Source organism: Aspergillus tanneri (genome assembly GCF_003426965.1).
Source record: "Aspergillus tanneri strain NIH1004 chromosome Unknown AapTan_8_pilon_pilon_pilon, whole genome shotgun sequence".
Lineage (NCBI taxonomy): Eukaryota > Fungi > Ascomycota > Eurotiomycetes > Eurotiales > Aspergillaceae > Aspergillus > Aspergillus tanneri.
In genome coordinates, this window is record NW_022984635.1 from 1842352 (window position 1) to 1863469 (window position 21118).

Sequence of the window (21118 nt, forward strand, 5' to 3'; positions counted from 1 at the left end):
TGCTTCTAAGACAGCACAGTTGCTCCTCGAAACAGACGCGCAATCTAAAAGGTATTTCCGGAGGATATATATGACCATATATACCTGCTGTAGCAAGTCGCGCGTTTTCCCGGTGCCTCTCCCCTTGCTAGAGGTCGTCAGCTCGTCTGGGTCCCCGGGTGAAAAACAACGGCACTCACGATCCTAGCGCAAGAAAGCCGAGTAGAGATCGGGAAGCTGAATGCCTCCAATAGTTTCTCGAGATCAAGTCAAGCCAGGCGCGATAATTAATACGATACCTTGCTTATGACGTTGTTTGCGACGTTTGAAGGATGGACAGACAGTGCAAACTCTAGTAGTGCGTGTAGTTGACACGTGATGGATTAGTCAGACATGTCTTCATAACGTGACCAGACACCGAGCTGCGCGTATCGGTTTGCATAAAATAGCACTTTTTATGACCTTAGTATTTTAACAACAACATAGGGTTGTAACAAAAATAGAAGTACTCCTTGATATATAGATAATTTAGAATGCTAATGTAATTTAATCAGAATTTTTAAGATTTTTATTGACTTATAATACAAGATTATTTTAAAATACCACAGTATTTAAACGTATTTTTTGAAATATAACAAACTAGAAATTCTACAAGGATCTAGGCTTAGTATTTATATATGTGCTATTGTATTATTATATATGATAGACTTTAGGCCTCTTGACATGTTGTTGTTAAGATATTAGGCTTATAAAAAGTGCTATTTAATGTGTAATACAGAGACGCTCAGCTCGGTGTCCAGTCACGTTAACTATTACGGTAGTTACAGCCTGATCGAATAACTCTACGATGCTTTCTCTCTCCCTCTTCAAGGAAATACATCCAGAATTCAATCTCATTCCTGATTAAAACTACATCAGCCTGGAGCCTGCCAAACTGTAGTTGCGCCAGATAAGAATAGATTATATCGCATCCAAATCAAGTACCAACTCCCGGAACTTTTTGAACCCACTTTCCAAATACTCCCAGTACATTTGAAATAGGAAATACAAGATAGATGGTTATCAAAATGGCGCAGTAGGGCCACTGCGCCCCAAATAAGATCCAATAAACATAGACAAGGGTATCATTGGGCGACAGGGGGAAGTCCGTGTCTCTCAGAAGGGCCAATTTACCAGATCCTTGAAGGTCATGGAATAAGCATGATCCCGCTGAAATTTGTGCGCTTGACAAGCTGAGTAGGTGACGAGGTGTAACTGGTTGAAACCAAGGGAGGAGTTTCAAATCACCTAGAAACCATCGCCCTCCTTCCACGGTCTCCCAGCCTCGGAGGCTCTAGCTCGTGGATCTTCGCCACGTATGGTGGCATTGGCCAGTATTTCGTCCTGCAGTAGCTGTTTTTCGTATATCTGCTCCTGGAGAGAGAGATCCAATCCAGGTTCAGGAACTGCAAGGTCGCTGGTCTCCCCCAGATTTCCCCGTAGCCGAGCAACTTCGATGACTTCTGCTTGTCCATACCATCGATTTAGCTCTTCCTCCAGCTCCTGTTTCTGGCGACCGATCTTGCGGAATTCATCATACTCTGCTTCGCCGCCAAAGCAAACTCCGTATCCGTCACAATAGCAGACATTCTCCTTGGGACATACCACATTGTCGCCCGTGAATACGACATGCCACAGGTATTCCCAAACACGGCCCGAAATGTAGTCGCTCAGCTCCGTCCGAAGGAGCCAGTCCCTATAGTAAACAAAGCGCGCTTTAGGGACGGACAGAATCCGCTCGCGCGAGACCGCAAACTGGGCGCAGCAGGGCTGCGCTAGCACATTGGGGATAGGGTCGTCGGGGAAGATCTCCCCCCATGACTTCGCCAACATCGTCTCTTCCTGCTTGGATTCATTTTCCTCCACCGTTCCAGGGTGCAACCAGTCGGGGCAGCCCGGAGCCCAAGTGCAACGCAGATTCATATACCCTTCTCGGATTACCCGCGCAGGGTTCAGTCGGTCCAGGATTTCGACCGCATTTCCCGCGAAGATTTCATCGTTATGCCACGCAAACTGATGCGAGTGCATGAAAGCCACGAGGTCCGGGAGTTTGTTGTAGTGATCGATAATAAAAGTGAGATAAACCATGACCTCATGTCCTTTATTTTTCGGGGGATGCAGAGACGCCGAAGGGTTATCGACCTCATAAACGGCTGACTGCCAATTGGGCAGTGCAAGTTCAATCCACGTTGTGTCTTCCTCGGACGTTCGGGGGACCACAAGCATTTTTGTATACGTCGACCCCGGTGCCTTGGGTATGCCAGGGACATAATGCGGTCGGGGGGCGTAAGGCTTTCTGGACGGGCGCTCATCCGGTCGACTAATATTCCAGCGTCCATAGGAGATGGGCGTGGTAGCGGCCCCCAGCCCGCTTAGGGGAACAATACCCTGCGGCCTCCGGCGCCATTGTCTCGAGAGGCCGGTGACCGCATATAGGAAGAAAACGAAGAAGGCCAGGCCAAGAAGCGGAATGGCCCGCCGTGGGGGAATCATGGAAGCAGAGGTCGAATTGGAATGTAGGTGGGGATAGAATCAGGCAAAAGAATAAGGGATGTGCTGCCAATCAGTCAACGAAACCCCAGCAATTCGAGTCCCACAAATTCCCTCCAGGTCGTGCTCATTTCATCATGGGAGTGAAAAGGGGGGATAAGGAAGAGGTGATTGACAAGGGATCGAATAACAAGAAACGTGGCTTGCACAGAAGAACTAGCTGCTAGAGACGATCAGCGCCACCACGGGAAAAAACTCACGTTGGAACGGGACCACTGGCTGTCAACCATGTGCAACGCGACGTTGGCCTGCGCAACCACCACCGGCATCCAGACGGCACAAGAGAGGGAACGTGAAGGAGCCGGGAAGAAGAGGAATAAGAATAAATAGGAATGGGACGAAGGAAAGGAGTTCACCCATGGAGACGATGTCCAAATGAAAAGATAATAGATTGGGGGCGGAAGTGGAAGAGGGCGGAGGCGGTGTCAGCAACGATGATCCTTCTGTCCCTGGATTCAATTCCTTCGAGTCTCCCAGTTCTACGACAACAAGGATTGTGATTTAGACGTTATCAATGTCCCTATAGCTTTGGAATTCACCTCAATCGATCGTTTCTCGCAGCGTGAGCTGGAGCGGGACTGAAATACAAGGGTCGGCCGGTCTCACAATAGACGAAGCCAAGGGCTATCACATTTTGGTACGAAGTATCTATGTACAGGTATACACAAGGTTCTCGTTAATCACCAGAAGACAGACGATTTTCCAACGACATAAAACGAGAGAACGTGAAAGAAAAAGAGGAGAGGAGCATAGCATGGGCAGCATGGCCACCCACTAGAGATTGAAACATACATCCTGGGTATGATGGGGTCTAACTCGCTAAAGAAACGCCAATGAATGTTTGCGCCCTGGGTAAACGGGTTCCAAAACAGGGGAAGAAGCCAAGGAAAATAGGGGAATGGGGTTGGGGGGGATTCGTCAACTCTCGTCATCTTCATCTACTACATCTTCGACGGTCACCACTCGTGCCTTTCCCTTTGATGATGATGCTGACGAGATATCTTCGTTCTCTCCCGCTGCATTCGATGCAGTTGGCAATTCATCCTTCCCAAATGGTGTCTCCGTACCTACATCGGTCCATTGCTGGGACGGTGATTCGGCACCACTACCGGCCACCGTGTGCGTCGCATCCGTTCCCCAGCTCGGAAAGCCCTGAGAAGGAGGGGCAGAAGCTGTGGTGCTATCACCACTATTTTGGCCTCTATTCTCGGTATTCTCCGTGGAAGAGGGTTGAGTAGGGCCACTGTCGGGTGCTTGTGCTAAAGTTGCTGTCTCGGTAACATTGGGACTAGGACTTGTGCTTGCGACCTCCTCGGATCGCTGGGCTGCAGAACGAAGGGGGATAAGGGACCAGCCCTGAGGAAGACTAAGCCCTTCCGGTAGTCGAGTATCGCCTGCGGTCATGACAGGAGCACCGGGGTCCGAAATAAATTGGTGACGTGAAGTAATCGTCGTTGTAGATGATAAAGGAATAGAAGAGCTTTGGGGTATGTTATCCTGGGGTTCGGCTGGATTCCCCTGTAGAGTTCGAAGTCGTTGGAGCTCTACCTCTAGCAATCGTACTAGATGGAGCTGGTCTGCAGTAACCCGGAGGTCATTGATTTCCTGCATGATCTGTTGCTCCATTTGCTGCAATTGATTTCGCATGTCAGGAACGCCGCCAGAGGTGGTGGTGAGTGTTGGTTGCGCGGGCTGTTGCATGGCAGCTGTTGGTGGAAGTCTTCCGAATCCAAACCCAAGGCCAATCTGTCGAGCGCCAGGAAGATTCGCGTTGTTCGCTGGTTGCAGCGGAACATTGCCTTGCTGAACTTGCCGATGGAAATTGTGGAAGAGGTCACCTCGACCGGCACCGAACACAATCCGGAAGGGTCCAAATTGATAGACACGGGCCCTGCGCAAGCCATCAGCAGCACCATTTCCACCAGGAGGTTGGTTCCCAGCTGGTATGTTCTGCATGGCCCCAGCACCTCCATTGCCTTGTGCCTCGTTCGCGACGTTATTCGCATTCCCTTGGGGACGGGAGGGGGTAACAACTGGCTGGCGGCAGGTAGGGCAGTTTTGCTGCCTTTCCAGCCAGCTTCTAAGGCATGCAAAATGCAAAATGTGGCCGCAAGGAAGCTTTTTCGGACGCAGGCGATCGGGAACCCGGGCAGCTGGCTGCGCAGCTCTATCCGCAGGCGGCTGCCAATGTGTCATCTCCTCCCGACAAATGATGCAGACCTCTTCTCTTGCGACTTCCTCTGTAGTGGCATCAGGGTACCGTTCGTTCATGTCACGGGTCGCATTACGGAAGCGAACGAAATCCATAATCCGTCGGCAGAAGGAGCGGATAGTGACGACCACGTCGCGCAAGATATGGATTGGCAGCCCGTAGAAAGTGAACAGTATGGCAAAAAAGCACAAATAGACTGTCAACTTCAAGAAATCCGTGACCAGATCGAGATAGAAGACCCATCTACCTTTGTCTTCCCAGCCGGGGACGTCGAGTTCCATCTCATCGATGTCATTCTCATCAGGTAGATTAGTGGGCGGTGCGGCTTCTCCGCGCCGCGCATGCTCTTGTATAGCCGCCACTCTAGCCGCTCGAATCTCCTGGCGACGCTCCTCGAGTTTCGCTTTCACCTGCTGGCGGGTAATGTAAATCTCAATCAGAGAGATTGAGTACCTAACCGCCGTTGAGCTCGACAGAATGGTAAGAACGGCGAACTCGAAACCGAACATCACCATCATATCCGGGCGCGCTTGATCAAGGACGGTGGTGATGCAATATCTCAACATAAATGCATTAAACAGAAACGACAGGAGCAACGACAACGCCAGCCTGGTATGGAACAGACGGGGGCTGGCCGGAGGCTGCTGTTCCAGAAATTCCACGCGGCCTTCACCGATCCAACCCCAAACCTTCCCCACGAGCAGACACACGAACATGACCAGAAACCAACCACCCAACTCCCCCCGAAATATTGTCATCGCAAGGCATGTTTCCGTAACAGCAAACCAAGCCTTTTCGTACAGCTGTTCGGTTTCGATCGGTCGTAGGGGTCCATACAGGAGGCGCTGAAGCCAGAACAGGAAGAATCCCACCACCAGGAGACACACATTTGTCAGTATCTGTAGTGAGTTAGATGAAAGGCCCTCCTAGCTGCAGGGGCGACATGTGGCGCAACCCACCATAAGATTGGCGCTGCTCTGAGAAAGGTATACACAAGCCGCATAGAAATTCGCCCTTTGATGCAGCGATTTCAGAAATACACCCGTGGCCAAAGCCACGGAGGCCTGCGATTTAAACGTCAGCATGAACGGTCGCCGCAGCACGTATCTCCGAGAGGGCCACTTACCCCGGCGTAGGCGGCTAATCTCATGACTACAACGAGGTAGATGTGGGCAAAAAACCCAGAGTCATTGACAAATGCGAGTTATGAAGGCCAACAACCTTGTCGAAAGGACATTAACAGGATCCGCTGAAGTGAAGGACAACAAGGAAGAGAGAGGAGCTCAGGAACTGAATGGAGTCGATCTGGACAGCTATACTGTACCGTACCGTACCGAAACCACCTCCCTTACGTCAGCGGATGTCAGCCCTCGGCATGTGACTTATCTCCGTTTCTAGACTTACATTTAGTGAAAGCTAGGAGGGAACATGAGTGAATCGAATGTTTATTCTTTGAATTGCCCTTTGTCTTACATGTGTAGATGGGAGACAAGAGGGAGGTGGAGGAAAGTGTGTACAAGGCTTTGATTATATATTTATTGCGTGCAGCAAACAGAGTTACTCCAGTTATTAGTGGTATCTCTAATCAGTTTTACTATAAACTGTTGAAGGCAGAACATGAGTAGAGATACTGAGATTGAATAAATAATTATATTTAGCTACAAATCCAAGCAGCAAGAGTTTGATTACCATCCAATAATCAGAGAAGCTATCACTATCTAGAGGCATTTTTAACTTATATTTATAGGCTAATCCTGTGTGACCGCTTGGCCGCACATATGGACTTTATGGCTGCTAGCAGTATGGTTCACCGATGTATTTGGCCCCATATTCCCTACGCCTCCATTTCTTCTTCATGTTTGATATTCTCGTCGCAGCTACCTAGAATATTCTATAATAGAGATTAGATTGGATCACAAGACAGAGAGAGAGCCATGACATCCTAAGCCCTTTAATGTAAAGGGCCCGTTTGACCTCTCGGGCCAATAGGCCCTATAGGCCCTCGATCGACCCACACGTGACTCCCCTTTCTTATTTGTTTACCTGTCCACTTCTCTCTTTTCTTCCTCCCTTAACGATTACTTTAGGTATATAGCCTATCCCATAGGCTCTACGGATTCAGCCCCTGACTGATATAAGTTCTTGAAAAATACCATAACCTACCAACAATGTTACTATATCTAGGTAGATAGGCGGTCAGGCAGGCGGTCAAGGATGTTTTCACAACTGCCTAAAATGATATATGTATGGCTACTACGTTTCAGCCCTAGGAAAGGGAGGCAAAAAGCTCCCGGTGGGGATCGAACCCACGATCTTGAGGTTAGAAGCCACACGCCTTTCCACTGGGCCACGGGAGCCTTCCAGATGATGTTCATTAATCATCTGAGAGCTATGTATCTATATAAGCTTTAATTACCTATACTAGTTAACTAACGCGTACTTGCAGCATTATGTAGGAGTATAATTATATCCATTCTACCAACTTTTAATAAAGAAAGTAATCAGCTATATAAATAGATTATATAGATATTCTAGCTACTTTAAGTACTGCTGTCTTTAGGCTGACCATTAGAACGAGAATGTGACGGTTTGTTGTCTCTGCACTAGTAGAGATAAAGGTACAGAGTACAATACGACTGATCTTTGACCAGTCGCATCTAGCGCCCTATATAGTAGCGAAGGCCTTAATCTGAGCACTATACAGGGTTCAACCCGTGACAGAGAGATTACTATGGGATTTTCATTCTATTAGAAAGTGGGAAGAAGGGATTGGGATATGCTAATATCTAAATAGGAAGTTCCATATTAGAGGTTGATCTGATCGGACATATTACTTTAATCTTATTTAAATGGAAATTCCAAATTATAGCCTAACCATAACTGACTTTACTATGTTAGGGTGACTTATTTATAGATAGAGATTAAACTACTCACTGGTGTAGCCTGATCTCTAAAAGGAAGTAGTGAATGGATTGGTCTGACCAGTACTTCTTTTCATTTCGTTTATACAGCACGAAGTAGACTGCGGCAAAACCGCGGTTTTGGGTATCATAGTCAAAACCACAACCGCAGATTTGCGGTTTTGGATATCACTTTGAAAACCGCAACCGCAACCGCAGATTTGTGGTTTAACCACGGTTACCCATGGATAACCGCATGAAAACCGCACTAGCATAACTCTCGCTTCTTTAACCAATTCTAGCATATCAGGTGACACTTATGCAGCTTACATACTCTTGTTTTTAATTTGAAAATACACCTGTTCTGGTTAATACAGTGAGCCCGGTTAACCTCAGGCCAATTGTTCTTATTGTCCCTACTGTCCCTATTGCCCCTATTGGTTGTAGCTCCTCTAACGTTTTATATACGTGTACCCAGGCAATATGCTCCTGGGAGTGTACGATAATAATGCTATTCCGAAAACTTAAAGACAAGGAATGTGTTGCAGGCCACGCCCGTATATTACTCCTATTCGCCTTCGCTGCAATTGGCGCACATGATTGGTCCGCTTATTGCAGTTATATAACCTCTTGTAGTATAAGAACACACAATTCTTCCCCTTTACTTTCTTTTATCTTAACGATTCCTCTTTGTATATATCTAGTTATTAGATAGCAAGGCATTTCGCCCCTGTTAAAGTATGTTTGTTTGCCCTAAAAGTTAAATAAAAGCATGTAAAATAATAAAAATATCTAAAGGTCCTCCATAGGATTAGGCACTGGACGAGTCTATATTAGCCAGCTGCAGTACAGATGGTCTAATATAGACACAAGCACCTACTAGGAATCGAACCCAGTACCTCTAGATTACTAGATCTAATGCATTACCACTAGACCATTGGTATATTATAAGTAACCAAGAAGGTACATGGCATTATATCACTGCCGTGAGGTCCTGGCCCGATCGTAGCATCACTATTCACCAAAGTCAGCAAGTAATATTGCTTCCTTGCAACGCATGAGTTATTGTAGCATTAGTTTGCAATGTTGGTTTGTGCAGTTTCTTGCTTATTTTATCTTCTATATTTGGTCGTGGGAGGGCGATAGAGCATGGTAATATATATAGATATCTACTTTACCGCTCACCTTGATCCTTATTCTTAAATAACGAGCCGAATATTGATATATCGCCTCTTATTTTACGTAGCTAGTAAGTGGTGTTTGTCTGAGATTTTAAGATTACTAAGGAAATCAGGATGTTGTTGTAAAAATATATATTTTATACAAACAGAAGTTAGTACACTCACTGAATGAACTTTATAAGATTTCGTAGGTTGACTAAATCAGGCTATTATAGATAAAAATTATTACTAAAGAATACAGAAGAGCCTATTATACTTATATTTTACTTTAAATTAGTATATTTACTTAAAAATTCAGGAGAAACCAGGTTTCTATTTCAAATTGCTTGAATTTGGTGATTTTTTTTCCATTGCGGTTATCTTGTGGTTATCCATGATAACCGCAAGATAACCGCGTTAAAACCGCATTAAAACCGCACTACCATCGCTAGTCACCCAATTAACATAGAGTATAGTTTTGTACAGGTCGAACTCGCGGTTGCGACCTGTTTATCTCCTAAATAATAGGGGAATTCCTGTAAGTCCCTCTCCCTTTCTCTTCTCCTGATGTCTCTTTTTATTATTTCTAGTTTCTAATCTTTAGGAACTTACGACAATGTCTCAGTCCCAAGTATCCTTTTATTCTGATTCCTTTATCAATCCCGATCTTCTTCAATCAGATGACCTTCCTGATTTACCAAGCAGTCAACCAACTGTGACTTCTATTCCTTTTACTCCCCCTCCGCGATTTTCTTATGCGCCGAAGTCACTTGAACGTGTCGGATCTACACTTCGAAAGTTCTGGATTCTCTATGCTACTAAACCTGAGATGGATGACTCCCGGAAACAATTCGTGGAATGGTGGTTAACAACTACGTTTGGATTGAACTCTCAATGCCGAGATAGCTTACATTGGGATGGGAAAAAACATCAGTGCTTTGGGAGCATTTTGAACAGGTTGCACACGAGAAGACTGGCGAGCCCAAGGTTATGTGTAAGCGGTGTTTTGCAACCCTTACTCATCCAGGTTATAAGCGTACGGGAACCTCTGCACTTAAAGCACATCTGAACGGTGGTACATGTCGCTTAGAAAAAAAGAGGCAAGGGATTGACCAGTTAATACGTGAATCAGTACGTTTTGAATATTGTTTTAAAGATATAGAGAGAGACTACTAATATTAGTATTATCTAGCCGCGTGCACTAACAAAGGTCTTTACCAATGATCTTTTCCAGCGAAGAATTCTTAACTTTATTACCACCGCCCGTCTCCCATTTCGTATTGTTGAACACCCAGAGTTTAAAGGCCTTCTTGAAGCTGCCCAACTCTCTGAATCAAGGCTTGATATTCCTTCTGCGCGGACTATCCGACGACTTTTAGACAACACTGTCCAGGAAAGGCAACAAAATGTGCTTAGCAAACTTCCAAAAGGAAGCTATCTCTCAGTTGCACTTGACTGCTGGACATCTCCCTTTTCCCAGGCATTTATGGCAATTACTGGATATTTTCTTGATCAAGAATGGAATTACTGCGAGGTCCTTCTTGGTTTTGAGCATCTCCAAGGATCGCATACCGGTGCTCACTTAAGTCAGACTGTGATTCGAATACTCATGGAACATAATATTGATAATCGTGTATTATCAATTACCACAGATAATGCGTCAAATAACAACACCATGATGGTAGGTGTCCAAGAGATGATTCAATCGCAAGCTCTAAGTGGGACTTCTGTCTTCCGAATTCCATGTATTGCGCATGTTATCCAGCTTAGCCTAAAGGATCTACTTGGAAAGATAAAAGCAAATCCAACAAATAAGGAAGCAGAGACTGAGTGGTCTGATTCGCGTACACAGTCACTACAAACTAGCTCTCGGCAGCCTACAAGGAATATTATGGGAACCTTAAAAAGGTAAGTATATCTTCGCGCTCTCTTTATACTTATACTAATATATATTATCCTTAGATTCGAGAGCTCGCTGTCTTTATCAATGCTAGTCCACAGCGCAGGGAAGCTTTTCTTACCCTTCAAACTACTGAGCCTAAGCTTGTTCCGATCCAAGATGTTCGCACACGCTGGAATTCTACCTTTCTGATGCTTAATCGTGCCAGGAAATTACAATCAGTCTTTGATCGGTATTGTATAACATATCAACATATTCAATTTAAGCTAGATGAAGAGGAATGGCGCCAAGTTGAATATTTGCTTCTGATCACTAAGCCTTTCTTTGATTTTACTAGTGTATTATCAAAGACCAGAGATGTTACAGTTCACCATGTCTTCAGTATCTATAATCGGCTATTTAATCATCTTGATGACGTTGAGAAGAAACTGAAACGTAAAGCTGTCCCATGGAAAAGGAGAATGCTTCAGGCACTTCAGTCAGCAAAAAAAAAAGCTCTCAAAAAAATACTACACTGAAACAGACAATGAGTCATATGGCACAGTCTATGCGATTGCAACAATTCTCTGTCCATCAAAGAAGCTTCGATACTTTGATAATGCGGATTGGAGAGGAAAAAATGAGAAAGGAGAGGAAGTCGATTTCATGAAGCATTACCGGGAGGTTTTACAGAAGGAGTTTAAGCGATATCAGCAGCAGGTTATCCAGGAAACAGAACCGGTTGATAACCAAGCAATCTTTGATCCTGCTGAAAATGAGCTTGAGCTATTATGTGAATCACAGACAGCTCTACAAGCTGAAGTGGATCAACCGGAGGATAAAATAACACGGTATTTGGCAAAAGGTACATATTCTCTATTTCTATACTATTCTGAAGTTAATTAATTTTATAGGGCTCACAAAAGGTAATCCTCGGGTCTTCTGGAAGGAGCATGAGCACGAGTATCCAGTCCTTGCAAAGATTGCACGAGATATCCTCTCAGTTCCTGCAAGTGGCGCTGGTGTTGAGCGGCTTTTTAATTGTGCTCGTGATGTCTGTCACTATCGTCGGGGACAGTTAAAGCCAGGCACAATTAAAGATCTAATGCTCCATCTCTTCTCATCTAAGTTTGATCTTGAACAAAGCGAGCTAGAGATGATTAAAGAGTATCTCTCTGTCGGAGAGGCTGCTATGCTTGATCAGACAAGACAGCCTGTTCCATCGCTTAATGAACTCGAACCAATTAGTGATAATGAAGAAGAGGGTTGCGAAGCAGAGGATTTATCTGAGGATGATACAGATGAATCTGATAACGAGGCAGAAGAAGGGTTATCTACCACGCAGCCTGTAGCTCAAACTAAGCAGGTACAACGGAAGCGGTGCCGAAGTAACACCTCTGAGGCTATAGATGATGCTGATAATGGTCTCCCACTTCCCGATATGCCAATTGAGAAGACGCAGGCGCGGTCAGGGAGGGTTCGGAAGAGGCCTAAGCTACCTGAGGGATTTGAGATTGATAAGCTGTAATATTAGAGACTTAGAAGAGAAATCGAATTTGGTCTAAAAGTGTATTCTAAAGGTTTCAAATTAAGAGATATAGGTAATCTATTACATACTAGATACTCCAAAAATACTGCGAAAAGTGCACAATTTATGCATTCACTGGAAAGTCACGAGTTTCAGCATGTTTGTAATGTTTACATATCCATGGATAACCGCAAAAACCGCGGTTCTCCAAAGTGAAAACCGCAACCGCCCACAGTGCGGTTTGCGGTTTTTAAATCAGCCCCAAAACCGCAAATTTGCGGTTGCGGTTTTGGTTATCCGCGGTTGTCCATGGTTTTGCCGCAGTCTAGCACGAAGCCATCCTTTTTTGCCTTAGACCTCACCATCCGTACATATTCTTTATCACCTCCTTTATATTTAAACCGGTATGAAGATTTAACAAAACAGACATAACAGTAGCTTGTGCATGTATATTTTGAGTTCACTGATAGAATAACTTTTATTTATAGTTGGATGTCAGCTTCGCTGGCATGAGGTCATGTGACAAGGGGGGTTCTTGAGGGGATTATCACCGCCTCATCCTGCCCGTCATCATGGCAACGTCTAATAAGGACGCAGTATTACCTACCCCCTTTAAGTCTACCCTTACTATTTAGGGCAATAATTTTTTATTCCTAAATAGTATATTCTGGACTGCCCTTTCAACAGAATATGGTTAACTTGCGAAGATGGCTTTGCAAGGCACTTTGTTTACTGCCAGCCGCTCACAGACGCTAACTTACCTACTCGCCGTATGCCCCTTCTCAATTGCATTTCTGGTTTTCATTAATTCCTCCATCTCCTTTGTGGTAACGGAGTTGATTGGATTACGAGATGGGGAGGGAGATGCTGTAGGAACTTTGGGTTTTGCTGATGAGCTACTTGCGCTGGCCGCTTGTCCTCTGTGGGGAGTGCTTTCGGATCGCATTGGAGTCCGCCACGTAAGTTCTCTTTCTCTTTTTTATTTCTTGTGGGGGTAGTTCCAAAGGCTCAATAGTATATTTTCTGTAACAAATTAGGTCTGTGTCGCTGGTTACGGCATCGTGGCCCTTGCACTGGTCTTGTTTGTTCAAGCCAAGAATGTTTATCCTCAACTTCTTCTGGGAAGGTTGCTCTTCAGTGTTGGAGGCTCTGCAGTGTCCACCATGGTAACGGCCGTTCTACCGGTTGTGACCGGAAATGTCCATGAACCAAAGTATTCGACATCGTTGGCTTCCGATGCAACAGACATCCAGAACAGCCCCGACGATCCTGTTTCATCGCAAGATGTAGGATTGAAGGCTGATATAAAGTCACCGTCATCCAGACTAGCCGGGTTTGTGGGCATGTGTGCTGGTTGTGGTGCCCTCGTCTCCCTGGTGGCCTTTCTTCCACTCCCAGCCCGTTTCCAAAGCTGGGGACTCTCCCCACCCCAAGCAATTCAATACAGCTACTACTTAGTTGCGTTAGTAGCAGTATTGGTCAGTGCCTGTTGTCTTATCGGCTTGAGTAACCTCCCTGGTGAAGAAAATAAAGCGTGGAGCTCACTATTGTCTTCCCACGGCGGTACTCCTGGGACTCCTGGGACAGAATATAGGGCCCCAACATGTTCTGTTGGCGACAAGCGTCGACTGTCTTATTTCCACCACCTTCGTGCGGCTGTTATCTTGGGGTTTTGCCAACGCGACATCTTCATAGGCTATCTAGCCGGCTTTGTGGCACGAGCTTCATCAGTGGGCATATCATTGTTCATCCCGCTCTTTGTTAACCATTATTATCGGACATCCGGTCTATGTGATGGCCGCAATCATCAAGAACAGCCTAACACCACTTCCGGCGATATCAAGGAGACCTGTCGTGAAGCCTACGTGCTGGCTTCGATTTTGACAGGCGTATCACAGCTGGTAGCGTTGATTACAGCGCCTATGTTCGGGTTTCTGTCCGAAAAGTCACAGAGGTATCATCTACCTCTGCTATTCGCTTGCTTAACGGGTGTTCTCGGTTATACGGCATTTGGGCTGCTTCCGAGTCCACAGTTTAAAGGGGAAAATGGAAACGTAGGCGTGTTTGTAGTATTGGCATTGCTTGGGATCAGTCAGATTGGGGCTATTGTTTGCAGCTTGGCGGTGCTCAGCAGCGGTATCCTGAACATTAGTGACGATTCTCGCAAATATGAAACAGAAGATCCACCACTGACCGAGAGGGAGTTTGACCCCGATGCTGATGAGCAGCGACCTCTACTGGACCGGGCAGTGAATCGGAAAACTCAGCCGCTGGCGCACCTTAAAGGGTCAATTGCTGGAGTATACTCCCTGTACGGTGGGGCGGGGATCTTGTTTCTTACCAAGGTTGGCGGGCTTCTATTTGACGTTGTATCCCCCAGTGCACCCTTCTACATCTTGGCTGGGTTCAACGGGGCCCTGCTCCTGGCTGGAGTTGTCAGCGGGCTATTTAGCCGGTCGACAAGACTGGCGCCGGTGAATGGAACATAGGTCAAAAATGGTGGTTTTGGTGGTGTAAGATGACTCACCTACATGTTGCTCACCCCCCTCTCCGCCGACGCGTAGAAAATGAAGCAATTGAAAAACACCTTGATTTCTCAAACACTATCTAATGTTCTTGCCATTCAATACACATAGCATGTAAACCGGCCTTTGAATCTTCCTCTAAGGTTTCTTTTAGCCATTAATTCCTTGGCTTGATGTGCTTATCTTGCTCCTTGGCAGTCTGAATAGCTTTCATTATCTGTTCTATGTTGCTAAACTTGGTATTTGGGTCCTTTTCAACCCGCTTCTTGGTTTTTGGCTTCTCCAGGATCTTGACTTTGAATTGCAAGCGGGAAATGGTATCCTCTTCAAAGGCTTGTGTCGTATTCAGTCGACCAATCTGCTTGCCTGTTTTCTGAAGAAAAGCCCTTGCCTCTAGGTAGTTTTTGGGTCTTTTGACGCTGCTGGATTGCTTGGTAAATATAGCGTTCGTTCCTAGGAGTAGAAATAAGCAATTTATCTTCAGAAATTGGTTGAAAAAAGGGAGGGGTTAATAGCCTTGGAGGATTAAACCATACAAATCGATTGTTAAGTCCATTTTCTTTATTAAATGGGTGTAAACAATCTCCTTTCCAGCCACTCCGTAGAATTAATTAGTTGAATGTTAAATTGCGGGTCTTTTAATAGCATTAAATAAAACGCTTTTCTTTACTGGGGCTGCATCATTTAAAAAGGCTAGAGACTGTATCTTGCTGCGGTAACAAGCTTTTACATTTAAAAATGTGCCAACAACCAGAGGTTGAAAAACATGGCTAGTATGTGGAGGAAGAAATAAGACTTGGACTTTATTTTATAAAAAGACCAAATTTAACCAATTCAGGGCAGTAGAATTTAAAGTCTAGCCTTTCTCTGAGGTAGTATAGAGCCAACCTGGCAGTTTATTTGGCTCAAGCCGGGACGTTTGAAGAGATAGTCCCCTAAAAATAACCAGAGGCCGAATAAACTGGCCAAGCGGGTTAACAGTTTTTGTCCCTGAATAAGAGTATGCTTCTTTCCACTCTCTGCTATTCCCATAGAGTTTGCACGGATCCCAAGACCAATTCTATGCTTATCCATATTCCACATGGTCTCTGGTGATATGCGGAATTTGGTAGTAGTCTTTTAAAAAAGCTGATAAAACATGTATATTTGTTCTGGTCTTGCTCCCTGGATACAGCTTGATGGTGTCCTTCTTCCTATACAGGTTTGAACGTGTGGAATTTGTTTTTTAAAGCCAATCTTGCCAAGTGGAGCGGGGTCATTATTCATTCATTCGGAGTAGGAGGGAATCCCTGCTTGTCATGATTTATATTCCTGTCAGCTTAAAAAGGTCCTTGAGAAGGAGTCAATCGCTGTGAAAATTAATAAGTTACGCTCTTCTCTCTGGCACCACTAATACGACCGTGAAGAGCGGTTATAGGCTGTGTAGCCTTGTTGCAGCTATCACGGAGCTAATTATATTGGTTTCAAGGGCTTCAAGAGCAGCTTTAATGGTTCTCTCGCGTGTATCCATTTTGAATAAGGATCGGTTGGTTGGTGGAGAGGGGTGGGCGACATGTTGGTGAGTTCTGCACATTAAGCGGCGATAAGAACAAGGAAAAACAGACGATGCAGGGCAATCGAGGCATGCCGGACATCGAAGCTATTCTTTAGCTTCCGCCGGCAATCCAATCAGCCCGACGGTTCCTCGACTAGTGGAAATGAAATGAAACTTCTTCTGCTAGTCAGTACTACTTAATATGCTCTATGTAAATGTTCAAGGCGCGGCTGCTGCCTCTGCAGCCAGCCTCTCTATCATTTATCCTACATACGCTCCCTTGCTCTACGGTCCAGTTCAATTGTCACTCGTTATTCTTTAAACAGCCACGAGATGCATTTCCAGATCATCTCTCTTTACCTCCTGGCAGCCGCCACTAACGTTGCTGCCAACGATGTAGTGTCCCTCTTTCTTCCATTTTTTGACCCAGAGAGCCTTGTAGGAAAGGTCATTGGAACTGTGCGTACCCTTCTCTTCTTCTTCTTTTTTAAATTGGTTTTTTTTTTTATATATTTTTTTATATATTTTATATTTTTGATCTATGTTTTCCAACACACTAATGGTCTATCTAAATCTTAGGACGGTCCGATGACCTCCTACGTTGTTTACCAGCAGCTCCCCCATACCGCCGAAGAAGAAAACTACGACGACATGGATGATGGATTCACCATAGCCCAGGGTCCCTCCTCATACCGAATGGTGTACAGCTATGCAGACTAGTACTACGATTTCCGCTCCAGACGTGTGCACTGTCCACTGTCTCAGCCAAGTCCTAACTACATCCTATAGTTATGAGAGCATGGACTGCAAGTTCAAAGGGCAATCTGTCGCCTCGTGTTTCCTGTCCCAGCACGACACAACGACTACTAATGTCGATAGCATTGTCACCACTGCTACTGACATGCCCTTTTTTCCCGTCACCATCACCGCAACCGAGAGCGGAGCCGCCAGCGTTGCTACAAACAAGGCGACTGCGACCCCTATCTTGGCGACTGTGTCCACACCGACCGTCACGGCAGCGTCGACGTTGTCAAATTCAGCGTCCCAGTCTTCCGCGTCCTCCAGTGATTCACCCAGTGGCACTGAAGCCACCGCCTCCTCAACCGGCAGCAGCAATTCTGCTATGGCCCAGGTGACCGGGAAGGCGCATTGGCTTGTGGGTGGTGCAGCTATGGCGCTCGCACTGGCAATGGCTTAAGTGGAAGCTTGGGTTATTTGTGATGGTTGATGGTTGGGTTCTTCAAGTCCGATGTGTTCAAAGTACTTCTTACGTTCCCTCGTCTATTCGCTATGTGCAGATACTATAAATTTATTCGTATACAATGGCATATATTTTCTATATTGTGGGGGTTGATGAATACGAGTGGTTGGATTCAAAGTCAGGATTGCTATGAACCACAGCTAATTGACAGTTGGTATCTATGCGAAAGGTTATTATCATCCAGGCTTACAGATAACGAAGATGCTTGTGCTCATTGCTAAGTAGTCATGTTCCAGTCATCGCCTCCAGCTCTAGGTATGCCTTTCTTTTGTCCTACGACCGCAGCTGCTAGAATAACCCTGCTGTATTCCGGGAGGATTTTCCACCCTGTCCATGTGGCATCATTTTTGATCTGTCCTCCGTATTCCGCACCTCCAGACCCGCGCGCATAATGTTAGCCCGTAATAGCCGGATGTGGGCCTCGCGGGTGAACTCTGACAGGTTGTTTACGATTGCGTGTTGGACTTCGGTCCGTCGGTCTACTTGTTTGGATACTAGGACCATTTTCTCAAGATCGATGCGGATGTCCAAGGTGCCATCCTGTATCAGGCCCACCAGTTCCTGAACAAAAGGCGAGTTTAGATCCATGGGGGGAGACTGTTCGCCAGCGACACTGGGGGCAAAGATCCGCGACATGGAATCGAGTGTGACGCGGTTAAACGGAACGAGATACTGCTGGATGGACTTGGTGCGGATGCGGGTGTATAAATTCGTGACATGGCGCTGAAGATGAATGTCCAGGAGGTAATCGGCTCGATAGGACTCGAGGATGTCCAGGCATGGCCGGAATTTCGAATTGCAGAAAAAGGATATGGCTCGACGAATATGCGGCTCTAGCTCGAGAAAGTTACGAAACGAGCTGTTGTCGAGTACGCGGCGTTGGAGCTCATGGCGGTCCATGGAAGCAAGCGCGCAAAGTCCCCCATATACAGCAACATCGTTGGAGGTGAGAACTTCGTTGTACGAGTCTCCTAGGCTGGAATCGGTCCCCAAAAAGCTGTTCGCCGCATCTAAATATGACCCAGAGTGTAGCTGGGACAGACCCATGGCGGCGGCCATTTTGGGCTGATTTTTCACTTGTTCCTCCTGCTTCGACTGAATATTGCGCAATCGTTGCACATTGGACTGGACGCTGAGCCAATCGCCCCGCTCAATAGCAACATTGATGATCTTGAACAACATCGAAGCAATGTGGCTTGGTGTTGTACAGTAATCCCTCATGCGAGAAAAGGCCTTGGACGCTGCGACGAGGTCACCGATTTGATGGTAGTGCTGTCCGAGATCCTCGTTTCCCATCTGCGACACGATTAGTACACAACATATTCAAAATATAGGGCGCGAAAGCTTACCCTAATACTCTCTTTGATTAAGTTGTTTTTATACCCTTTCAACTCATGCTCTAAACGGTCAGTCTCAGCCTTGACGACCTTGTTCATTCGATCTACCCAGTCCTTGTCTAGTGTCGCTTCAGCGTCATTGGGCGCAACCTCTGCCAGTGCTCGCACTGTTCGCTCATATCGTGAAACGTCTTTGTTCGATTTGGCTTCTGCGATCGCAGACTTAAGTGCTTCGATGGAGAGGTATGTAGAACACGTGCCTATAAGGAACAGGCGATTAAATCTGGTCCGGCCTAATGTAAAGAACTCCTATTAGCCAATAACACAAGTGATAAAGTCATATAGCTTACCAGTGTAGTTTGCAATGTACGATTCTAGCTCGAATTTGGGCGGATCTAAGAAGGTCAGTCATCGTCCTGTAACTTGCAAATCCTTCCATCATATGCAACCGAATATAGCTAGAACAAACATACCATCGATCTTGACAAACGGGCCTGCAATAACCGCATTACCATTTAGGTTGTCCAGATCTGCAGCTCCCACACCGGACATCTGTCTTGGATATGATGGAGTATCGAAGGTGTCCGGTGGCGCGAAATCCATTACTCCGGCTATCTGAGTGCTCGTAACGCCCACGCTAGTTGCAGAGGGTTACCCACCGACAGTAAGACAGTACCAAGGGATGATTCAGGTTGTATTTAGTTAGATTTGAAGATTGACGCCAGGGTGAAGGAATGGACTCCCGACAAGCGGAGGGGAATCTACCACGCTTGAATGTGGAGGATCTGAAGGGGCCGTTGTTCAGAAAACGAGACCCACGCTGCTTAGTGAGAAGAGGTTTGGACAAAGGAAGCGTAGTCGGGAATAAGGTAGATAGATGGTTATTAGTTAGCTGTATTGGCGGGCGGAGGTGAAGCGGGATTGATCTATTATTGATGAATCGATATCAACAAGGTTTCGGGCGGAGAACCGTCACCGCCCCAGTTACCGCCCAATCGATGTATGCACCAGCAGATTATAGTCCTACTAGTAATTCTTCCCTCCTATAAGTTCTAAGGATTCTATGCATGATTCTGTAGCATCTTTTCCTCCAAATACGTGGTATGCCCAAGGTTCAACATTAACTCAACGCAAATACGACACCCTACTATCTGTTCTATCTTGGATAACCACTGTGAAGTGAAACGCTAGGAAATTCCATGAAACCTAGATTATGTACTGTACATCTATCTCATTGGGGTGGTCCTCATCAACTGGCCCTATACCATCAACGTATCTTCACCACTGCTGGCAACAGGATTTGTATTCTGAGTATTTTCTTCCGGTTGTCTGTGAGAGATCTTGTATGAGCATTGACTGTGTGAGAGATATGGCCTTGAGAGAGGCGAAAAATTAACTGATATTGGGATTCCCAGGATCAGGATTGCCCATGCTAAATGAATTTGTCAGTGCTATAATGCACTGCCTGAGGGAAGTGGTGCCTTATGTAGCAATTGCTTGAGTTCCACTCTTAACAAATTGAATGTGAGTCCGGCAAAATGCTAGGGGATGAGAGCATGACTTGCTGTGCCTGGGGGACTTCATTATCATTGCTAACCAGATTATTTAGCAGACCTTTTGTGGAATGCTGACAGCAGGACTTACCGTCTCATGGAAGCTCCGTTTCCATTGCTAGCTAGACTATTCAGCAGACCTTTTGCGGAACGCCGACAGTAGATGATTAAATTACTGATCGATATTAGCTGGTCTTTCAAGACGCTGGGCTTGAAGACGAGCCCGACTCGACGGTTACGTTCGCGGCGGCGTTGACAAATGGGATCATCGTATACAAACACTTGTTACTCGCCACGTGGATTTTCTCGGATCTCTTCCTGATACGCGCCCGAGCCTGTCGGAATTAGCTCTGGTATTCTTGCCACTCAGATGGGAATTACAGGTATGGGACCTCCAGTCTGAGTATTACATTGGACAAATAAGCTTCCTCCTCTGAAGGATACCATTCTACCTAATATCGTCGCACTGCCTCCTGGAAAGCTTACGTGACAACCACAAGACACCTGTACGATATGAGTAGAAGAAAGAATAGAAAGAAAGAAAGAAGAAAAGGAATTCCACAGGCCATTATCGAGTCTTATCGGAGTATGTGTTGTGGGTACAACCATACTTCAAAACAGAACGAAGGGAAATTAGAGGGTATTAGCTCAGACGGCCACC

At 45.8% G+C, this 21118-nt stretch overlaps 6 protein-coding genes and 1 non-coding gene across 7 annotated transcripts; 3 read left to right on the plus strand and 4 right to left on the minus strand.

Moving 5' to 3' along the window:
- Positions 1–1266: 1266 nt before the first annotated feature.
- On the minus strand, positions 1267–2511 carry ATNIH1004_011221 (DUF3431 domain-containing protein; the record flags this gene model as incomplete). Its single annotated transcript, XM_033575787.1, has 1 exon — positions 1267–2511. The coding sequence occupies one exon, from the start codon at positions 2509–2511 to the stop codon at positions 1267–1269; it is 1245 nt and encodes a 414-aa protein (XP_033421642.1).
- Positions 2512–3486: 975 nt separating this feature from the next.
- On the minus strand, positions 3487–5930 carry hrdA (E3 ubiquitin-protein ligase HRD1; the record flags this gene model as incomplete). The annotated part of the gene is made up of 3 exons (XM_033575788.1): positions 3487–5679; positions 5740–5844; positions 5907–5930. 3 exons carry the CDS (start codon positions 5928–5930, stop codon positions 3487–3489), a joined length of 2322 nt encoding a protein of 773 aa, XP_033421643.1.
- Positions 5931–7065: 1135 nt separating this feature from the next.
- On the minus strand, positions 7066–7137 carry ATNIH1004_011223. The gene has a single exon. It is a non-coding gene; the product is annotated as a tRNA-Arg (tRNA).
- Positions 7138–11385: 4248 nt separating this feature from the next.
- On the plus strand, positions 11386–12247 carry ATNIH1004_011224 (uncharacterized protein; the record flags this gene model as incomplete). The annotated part of the gene is made up of 2 exons (XM_033575789.1): positions 11386–11584; positions 11634–12247. 2 exons carry the CDS (start codon positions 11386–11388, stop codon positions 12245–12247), a joined length of 813 nt encoding a protein of 270 aa, XP_033421644.1.
- A 1163-nt stretch (positions 12248–13410) lies between these two features.
- ATNIH1004_011225 (putative MFS transporter) lies at positions 13411–14736 on the plus strand (the record flags this gene model as incomplete). Its single annotated transcript, XM_033575790.1, has 1 exon — positions 13411–14736. One exon carries the CDS (start codon positions 13411–13413, stop codon positions 14734–14736), a length of 1326 nt encoding a protein of 441 aa, XP_033421645.1.
- Positions 14737–16894: 2158 nt separating this feature from the next.
- Positions 16895–17504, plus strand: ATNIH1004_011226 (putative GPI anchored glycoprotein; the record flags this gene model as incomplete). Its single annotated transcript, XM_033575791.1, has 2 exons — positions 16895–17025; positions 17096–17504. The coding sequence occupies 2 exons, from the start codon at positions 16895–16897 to the stop codon at positions 17502–17504; spliced, it is 540 nt and encodes a 179-aa protein (XP_033421646.1).
- A 351-nt stretch (positions 17505–17855) lies between these two features.
- On the minus strand, positions 17856–19507 carry ATNIH1004_011227 (COP9 signalosome complex subunit 1; the record flags this gene model as incomplete). Its single annotated transcript, XM_033575792.1, has 4 exons — positions 17856–18863; positions 18917–19197; positions 19255–19299; positions 19378–19507. 4 exons carry the CDS (start codon positions 19505–19507, stop codon positions 17856–17858), a joined length of 1464 nt encoding a protein of 487 aa, XP_033421647.1.
- Between the last annotated feature and the right edge of the window lie 1611 nt (positions 19508–21118).